This window comes from Pogona vitticeps, chromosome 3, assembly GCF_051106095.1.
Source record: "Pogona vitticeps strain Pit_001003342236 chromosome 3, PviZW2.1, whole genome shotgun sequence".
Classification (NCBI taxonomy): Eukaryota; Metazoa; Chordata; class Lepidosauria; order Squamata; family Agamidae; genus Pogona; species Pogona vitticeps.
In genome coordinates this window covers 199,925,630-199,934,858 of record NC_135785.1, presented here as the reverse complement: position 1 = coordinate 199,934,858, position 9,229 = coordinate 199,925,630, and the positions used below count along the sequence as shown (strand labels likewise).

Here is a 9,229-nt window from a genome sequence, read left to right as displayed (position 1 = left end):
CTGGTAGAAAAAAACACAAGCAACATTAGAAAATTCCATCTAGAAGTACAGTACTATACTGAGTTTGTATATTTTCACAGGGCCCATTAAAATCAGGGACGTGCAACACAGCCCCTGCTATTTTGTGACCTCCCAGAGCATCATCATTGCTACAGAATCAGTAGCAGACACCAACAACCAAGCTTCCTCTTTTCCTTCCTGCCACTTCTACCAAGGCAACAGGGATGGAGGGCTTTATCGCAGAGCTGTTCTAGCTGGAAAGGAAAGGCCCATGCACTGCTTGTCTCCCCATCCCTTGCAATAATCAAAAAGCTAAATGTCCTGAGGGGGAGTTCCCTTCCACCCTCTTCAAATCTCTATGACTCTTCCGCTATGCCACACTCCACACCCTCAATTCTTACTCTCAATGTGAAAGAATATCTAGATATTTTAAAAAAGGAAATCATATTTTAAGAAGTGACACTTTCCCCTGCTCTCTTCCTGCAATGTGAAGAGATAATACATCAAGGCATAGGTAGGTGCAAGACAGGAATGGGAGTTTAGAGTCAACTAGTTGTTCTCAGTCTTCTTTGGAGCAGCATTTCACTGCTATTTAGATTAAGTGCAATGTTGTCAATCCACCAGTGAGCAGTGAGATGGAGAATATGTGGAGGAATATATAATGTTTCTAATCCCCTTTATGATGAAATGTAACACTGTCTGTACAAAACAGTGATGGCAAACCTATGGCACACGTGCCACAGCTGGCATGCAGAGCCCTCTCTGTGGGCACACAAACCATAAGTTGCCGGATCGCTACCCCCAGCAGTGAAACCTGAGGAGGTGGCAGCAGTCGCACTGCTAGTGCCCCAACAGGTGGGCAGGCCAGGATCTGGAGCAGCTGTCGCTGTCTGGGGTTGGCAACAATTGGAGGCGGATCCAGAGTGGGGTCTCGAGGCACCTCCATGCCCAGGATTCCCCCTTCTGCCAACACTTCCACTTGCACACCGCCCGCTGGTTCGCGCCCCCCGCAGTTTGGGCACTTGGGCTCAAAAGGGTTAGCCATCACTGGTATAGAGCCACTTCCTGGCTTTCCTATCTTAGTCATCCTTCAACGTGACAAAGATAAGTTGACTCCCTACAGTGGAACACAGGCTATGTGATAAAAGCTCTGCTCTGACCTCATGGGCAGAACAGTTGCTTGACTAACTGAAAACAAAGAGAGTCTTCTTCCGTTATCTCACACAGCAGCCCAGTGCATAATTTCCAATTAACACAACATTCAATATATTTTGACAAAGAACCATGACACCCAAGAGCACTACGTGCTATCAAAATGTACAATTAGAGTTACCTGCATATTTCTGTAAATCCATTCAGCAAACACAGTCATATTTCCATAAACTCCTGGTCTGTATAGGATAGCACAGCCTGCTCCCCAACTTGTATCGCCCACTAACCACCATATAGAATTTTTCGTAGTTACCAATGGACCGCCACTGTCGCCCTAAAACAAAAATACAAGCCCTAAAATTGTTGCTGTGATTTTATCACAATCAACTGTCAGGAGGCCTCCAACAAATGGTGGAACTTGATGAACATTTCAAATAGCTCTATAATCAAGATAACGAACATTAATCAAATAAAACTGCATTTGTCAAAGAAACAATACAATGTAAATTTATCATGTCAGCTGAGGGCAAGAGGTGCATAGAGCCAAAGAAAAGATAGTTGTCCTATTACCGAAGAAGTAAAATGCAACAGTTGCTAGACATTCATATTTTGCTAACAGAATAGACTATCTGTCTAGATGGGCAGGGTATAAATCTAATAAAATAAAATAAAATAATAAAATCTGCAGCCAGCTCACCCTAATATAGGGACTGCTGCAGTATTGGTTATTGTTATTATTTAGATGCAGCACCCACAATGTGAAAGGCATTTTCAGAAGCAATGAAGATAATGGCAGGGGCCTTGCTATCCCAAGGCTAACAGCAGGAAAAGCTGGACACAGAAGGAAGGATGTGCCTTTAACAGTTACATGGAGTTAATCAGTTACAGCATTTTTTGCAATAGGGAGATTTGGCAATGGTAATCATTTACTAAAGCAAGACAAATTAGGTATGACTGCTTTTGAAAATTTTAGTTCATTGGGCACAGATGCAGAATGAAAATGTTGCTTTCACCAGTGCAGATTTAAACAAACAGGGAGACACCCCTTTGAACCTATTAAATACTGTGGCACTGACACCAGCAACCTGCTGCTTTTGAGTGTTTACTGAGAACATTGACTACCAGGACAACAATCTTATGCAAGTCATTTCCTTAAGCAGGAAAAAAGGACCCTGTTTTAGAGGTTCCACTTGGGCTCTACAGTTTCACTCCACTGCCTTGAATGGATGCATCAGTTGCTATTTGGTGCCTCATCCTTCCTCCATTTCCTAGTGGCCATTCCACTCAGTCAAAATGTAAGTTTTGATCCCTCAATTTGCTTGGCTTCCACTTCTGTCCCCACACCTTTTTCCTTTTGTACCTTTTAGCTGTTAATCTGTGCTCAGGGCTTGTGCCATTTTATTCTTTGTACAGAACATGGAAGATGTTAGGAATAGTAAATTGGGCACAGCCCTCTCAGTGATGGTGCCGGTGGGACTTGGCAAGAGCCCTATAACATCCCAAGGCCACCCTTTAACCATCAAATTATTTCTGGCAACTTTTCCCTCTAGCTTTTAGACAGGGGAAACCTATAGGAACAAAGTGCTTCACATACAGCATCAACAGAGAGACATTACCTGACAAGAATCCACTTTCCCTTTTAAGTAGCCAGCACAAATCATGGTGGGCAGGATGATTCCATTGTAGATATATTTGTCATTACATAGCCGTGAATCTATCAAGGGGACAAGTGCTGCATTCAGCACTTTGGAAGTGTTACCTGAAATTGCAGGAAAAGGTACATTACAAGACATTGAAACAGTAGTTATTAATATTTTCAACCACAAAAGTATACAGTGGTGCCCTGCAAGACTATGTTAATCCGTTCCATTGAAATTGCTGTCTTGTGAAAACATTGTCTTGCGAAATGCGATTCCCCATTGGAGTGCATTGAAATCCATTTAATGTGTTCCAATGGGGAAAATAGTCATCGTTTTGCAAAAATCGCCCATAGGGAAGCCATTTTGCAAAGTGCCAATCAGCTGTTAAAATCGCTGTCTTGCGAAGCATCGTCCGGGGGGGGGGGAACCGTCTTGCGAAGCATGGACCGAAACATCATATAGCGAAAATCGGCCATAGGAAACACAGTTTTGCGAAGCGCTATAGTGATCGCAAAAACTCATCGTCATGCGGATTCGTCGTTTTGCGAGGTAATCATCTAGCGAGGCATCACTGTACAAACATATATGCAATAGATTTGCAAAAAACAAGTTCAAGGAAATGCAAGATGCTATTCATTATTTCTGATTTACAAAAATAACCTGCATGTAACTAGGTATTTCATGAACAAATTATAGCATATCTCTCTCTCTCTCTCTCTCTCTCTCTCTCTCTCTCTCTCTCTCACACACACACACACACAGAGCCTTGTAACCATAATAAGGGGGAAATGGTACAGACTATGTAAAAAGAGAAGCATTTCCTTTGTTCCCAAGTATTGCCAAGAAGGTGACACAAATGACAGATTTGCAATAAATTGAGGGAAGTGTAGCTGCTGCAAGTTAGCAGTTGCTCCACTTTTAATATGTGCCCAATCCATAACTCTTCTTATGTTTTGATGCAGGGAAGGTGTCCAGAGCCCCAACAATTGTAGATGTTTGACGCTTCCCTCCTTGCCACTCTTGGTGCTCCAAAGCATTGCACCTGCTTTCTGAGGCAGTCTCAGCTTTCTTCTGTGGTGCTGCTAAGGCCTTCTGTGCAAGCAACGGCAAGATGAGGTCCATGGGGTGGAGACGGGAGGAGAAAATATGGGAAAAAAAAGCTGGCCCCTGCAGCAGAAGTGTGTTATGTCATCAATGCTGGGGGCAAGGATGAGGAGGGAGGGAGATAAGGAGTAGAAATGGAACGGACAGCTCTGGGCAATCCACAGCAGGGAGTGGGGTGGGAAGGAGGGGCACCTGATGCTCTGGAAGGACATGCTGGGACTGTGGCCTGATTTGCCTATTGAGGAGAGAGTGGTGAGGGGACAGAACCAACATCTCTGGAGATGGGAAGCAGGAACAATTGGCTATTCAGGGACAAGCCATTGGGGACAGCAGTCCTGTACTGCTTGAAACTGAGTTGTGTATAAATGAACCAGAGCAGATCCGAACCGCTGTAAGGCTTGGTGCCGTGTGTTACAAGAGGCATTGCTGAGAATTCAGTCTTGTTTTTTTCTTGTTAGTGTAGCTGCAACTGGCACTAAAAGAGGTTGAGTACATTATTTCTTTGTAGTTCTCATATCTGGCATCTAACACTTCTACTTCAGCAGTACCAAAGCTCCACGTTTTCCCTTGGGAAGGGCTAGATTCAGAATCTTCAATTTAATTGCTGTGTAAGTAGAAGAGACCCCAAGTTTTGGTTTTGGATCTTACCTCTCTGTTGCAGTGCTCCCCATCCAGATATCCAACATTTTTGTTCAGGCTGAAACATCATTCCGGAGTTAGGCAAACAAACTGGTCCTATAAATTCTATGAAGCAAGAAAAAATTGTTAATCAGTAACTGTTGCAGAATGACAGGAAGTTCCTATAGCAGCAGCCTGGGAGATCTACAAGTGGAAGACTTCCAAGGACAACACAAGCCTATAATACCGTTGTGTAGAACATTTTCCAATGGACAATCAAAGGGTTTGGAAATAAAAGAGACTGTCAAGACAGGGAACCTTTATTCCCACAGACACACCGTGGGTAGTTGAAACAACCACCACTGTGAAGTTAATCAGAAAAAAAATCAGTTGGTATCTTCACTTCATGGTCAGCTCCCTGTATCTCTACCTCTCATTACATGCAAGGAGCAGAAATCTGCTTACAAGTACATCCTTTTCAACAGAAAAAATAATTATAGCATGGTGCCACTAATTTTTCTTAGAGACTACTTGCCTGCAGTTTATCATGCATCCATGCTCATGAAGCTTGCACCATTGGCAGTGTTCATCTGACCTTGCTCTGGCAATCTGGTGAAGGTGACACTGTACCATGGCATTACTAAAAGTACAGCACAATTGCTTGTATGTTTATTGATCTAAGTAATCTTGAACTGCAATCTCAGTAACCATAGCTGTTTGCAGGACCTTGTGATGAAAGGAACAGCAGCTATCTCCTATGGATAGAGTCTCTTGGATCCCTTTCCCTATACTGTACACACTCAGTTTCAAACCACCATTATGATAACACTTTAAAGTAAATTCCCCAACTGAAAAACCTGTCTGTTTTAATAGAAATGATTTCTACTATTGCCTTCTCTATCTGTTTACATTTTCAAATGTGAGAAATAACCCAATCTTCCATTAGTAAGAGAGGCTGTACTGGACCCATATTTTATAAACTTAAAGTAGACCTTTGATCAACGCAAGAATCGTTGTAACTGCTAAGTTTAATCCCCCCCCCAATGCACCTTGGGTTGAAATACTTTCCATATTTACTACAAGCTAAATAAAGGTACAGTAGGTGGCTTTTTCTAGTAATCAGTTTGTTTTCCTAACCACAAAGTATAGGAGTTTTGTGTTTTTAAAAACCTGTTTATCTTTTCACGATCTATTTATAACTACACAGTAGACACCAACATTATCTATACTGGCTGTGCTTTCCTATCCACAAAGCTGATGTCCGTTAACAAATCCAAATTCTAGAAACAGAACACAAATAATCCCTACTGATGATATAGTAAGCTAGCATGAATTTTCAAAATTGCCACTGCTGAAGACACCAGTTAAAACAATCCCTTATGGCTCAAACAAAATGCTAAATGTTATTATTTACACCTATCTGTAAAAATCTTTGGTATCTAATGCAACATAATGAAGTTCAGATATTTCAGAACACCATTATATTTATGTAAAAATGGATGAAAGGTACTGAACCTTTCAGAAACTTCTCATAAAAGGTGGAGACTGCTCAGTAGTGAACAGAAAAAGAATAAATAGAACAGTTATTTTATGCAAGCCCAAGAAGGGCCATATGCATATATTTTTATTCATTTTTGCAGTAGCACTTCACATTAATTGAAATGTCATACTATGTACCATCATGAGAATGTCTGCTAGATCAGATTATATCTATCAAAGTCTATTTTATTAAAGTTTTTGAGTATCAACAAGAAAAAGAACAGAATCCTTTTATTTTCGGTAAGGTGTACATTCGGAAAGGTAATCACCAGCTCACGAATAAACAGTAATTTGTCTCCAAGATTTACATACATCCCCTTACCCAAGCATAAATCAGCATTAGGATTCAGAAAGGCAGTAATTTAAAAACAGGTAAAGAAATACATACCATTAAAAACTAGAGGAGTCTGCAATTTCATAAGGGCAACGTCATTTGTTTTAGATGTTGAATCATAGTCTGGATGACTAATTATTTTGGCTATTCTGTGTCCCTTAAAAGAAACCATTTCTGGTTGTGTCAGAATGCCAGCATAAGCTTTCCAGTAGTAAGAATTTGAGTATTTCCTGCAAAACAGAATGAAAGCTAGCAATTACTGCTTTTTCTTCAGCAGGAACGCTGAGGCATCAGGGGGTAGCTTCTAATGCCAAGGGTTACTATCATGAAGATAACATAACTGGGCTAAAATTGCATATACATTTTTTAAAAAATTAACTACCTGTTAAGTGACAGAGATACAACTTTTGAGGAAGTGGCTGTATTTCTTAAAATATCACAAAGAAGAGGTGAAGACAGCAAAAATACCAGAAAATATTTGACCAGAAGTGGTAGAGTTGTACATGTCACAGTACGTGCCATGTAACACTGCTTTCTGCCACGGCCAGCTCAAGACATTCTGCTGTCTGAAGCAAAAGGCAAGGTGGCATTCATCATCACCTTGCTCAATCAAGAATCAAACTGAGCTGGCAGAAGAACTTTAAGTCTTAGTGACATGGCAGCCTTCTCCCTGGCACCTAAGAGGAAGACACGAGTTCAGGGACTGCAACTTGTATGGTCCACATATATCTGCTGGTCAGTGACCCTAATAAAGCACATTTATTCATGGTCCACATAGCTCTGTGCTCCAAAAGAAGGGAAAGGCCAAGGGATACAAATGCTTTCCACTGCCTTATAAGTAGGGCCAGTCCTGCTGCCTGAACATTTCCTATGAATATCCTCAATAATACTTTAACATTACTAAAAGAAAACTTATCAAAGAAAACTCTCCCCTGTCAAAATTGAAGATGAACCATCACAACTACACATAAAGGGAAAATCCAAAGAACCAAATTTTATAGAATGCTGCAGTGTTATCAAATATTAAGAAGAAATGCGAAAATTCGATAAAAGGGCAGAGGTGAAGTTCTGGTTGCAGTTCCGTCGGAGAATGGTGGTGCCCCCCCACCTTGTGCCCTTGCTAGTAGTTATAGCGGGGGAAATATGGTGGGGTGGAAAAAAGATAAATGTTCAGTGGGTTGTTAGGGGTAAATCATTGTATGTTTGGTTTATGTTGAGTTTAATTTTTAGCGTATTTTTGTTTGTTGGGGGATGGGTTGTACATGGGGCCTGTTAGGAGGAGAGACTCTGAACTGAAATGGGCAAGAGAATAAGACAAGGCACTTTAAACATGAAAGGCCTGGGATCAATAGTGAAAAGAAGAATAGAAGCATTATTGAAGAAAAATAAGGTGGACATTGACTTTTTGCAAGAGACTCCTCAATCAGAAGATGGAGTCAACAAACTTAAGATGAATAAAGAGACATTTATGAAAAAAAAATTGGAATGTCTAAATCTAGAGGTAAGGTAAAGGTTCCCCTTGACAATTTTTGTCCAGTCGTGTTCGACTCTATGGGATGGTGCTCATCCCCGTTTCCAAGCCATAGAGCCAGCATTTTGTCCGAAGACAATCTTCCATGGTCTCATGGCCAGTGCGACTTAGACACGGAACGCTGTTACCTTCCCACTGAGGTGGTCCCTATTTATCTACTTGCATTTGCATGCTTTCGAACCGCTAGGTTGGTGGGAGCTGGGACAAGCGACAGGAGCTCACTCCGTCGTGTGGATTCGATCTTACGACTGCTTGGTCTTCTGACCCTGTAGCACAGGCTTCTGTGGTTTAGCCCGCAGCGCCACCACGTCCCTCCTAAAAATCTAAAATCTTGTGGCAGGGATTAATTAATGGATTTTGTAATCAAGGTAAGAAATCAAGAATAAATAAAAGATATTGGTGCAAGGCTCAAAAAATGGAGGTTTAGGTATTCCTAATATAAAAAATTATTATATAGTGAATCAACTAAAATTTATTGGAGATATTATATATAACAAAGGTTAATTTTTGGTGGAATATGGTATCCTCATAAAGAAATGGGAATATTGACAAATATTTGTTTAATATAGTAAAAGGAAATACAATAAATCAGGTGAACAACCCTTTTTAAAGAAATATGTTAAATGTCTGGAACAGAAATAAAAAGAAGTTATGTCACTTCTCCACTAAAATTACTGACCGAAATAGAAAATTTCCCAGCAAACTTGAAGGGTTTAGCTGATTTTTTTAAGGATAAAAAAGTTGGCAGATTGAAGGATTTCATTAAAATGAAATCAAAGGATCAGATTATAGTTAAACTTCAAACTCATAAACTATCATGGTATAATTATATCCAATTATATAGTTGGACAAATGAATGGTTGAAGACTAATGTCAAATGTAGAGAATACTTACTAAAGTATGAACAATTTCTATCATAACATGAAGACATGCAGAAAGATGCTTTGAGGAAGGGAGTAGTAAGTAGAATTTATAATCTAATTTTGGAACAAGAAGAAAAAGAGACTGAAACAGAAGGTTTGAAATCAATTTGGGAACATGATTTAAAGACAGAAATTAAAACAGAGGATTGGACAAAAATTTGGAAGATGAGAATTTTAAGATTAATGTCGGTAAGGATAAAGGAATTTTTTAAAAAAAAATTAGTGTAAGGTGGTACATGAAATTGAACATAATAAATTCAAACTATTCAAAGGACTGTTGGAAATGTGATGAAGAAATTGGCACATATTATCATATGTGGTGGGAGTGTAAACTGATTTAGAAATTTTGAAAATTGATTTTAAGGAAATATGCAATATATTTGGAAAA

At 40.0% G+C, this 9,229-nt stretch overlaps 1 protein-coding gene across 1 annotated transcript in view; it reads right to left on the bottom strand.

Annotated features, from left to right (window-relative positions):
* The window catches only part of TMPRSS2 (transmembrane serine protease 2), a 40,955-nt gene that overhangs the window by 5,249 nt on the left and 26,477 nt on the right, over positions 1-9,229 (bottom strand). Inside the window, exons 10-13 of the mRNA XM_020789371.3 lie at positions 6,442-6,617; positions 4,545-4,640; positions 2,769-2,911; positions 1,334-1,486 (exon numbers count right to left, since the gene is read on the bottom strand). Of these exons, the coding sequence (XP_020645030.3) occupies positions 1,334-1,486; positions 2,769-2,911; positions 4,545-4,640; positions 6,442-6,617 (568 nt within the window). The remainder of the gene's footprint in view (positions 1-1,333; positions 1,487-2,768; positions 2,912-4,544; positions 4,641-6,441; positions 6,618-9,229) is intronic.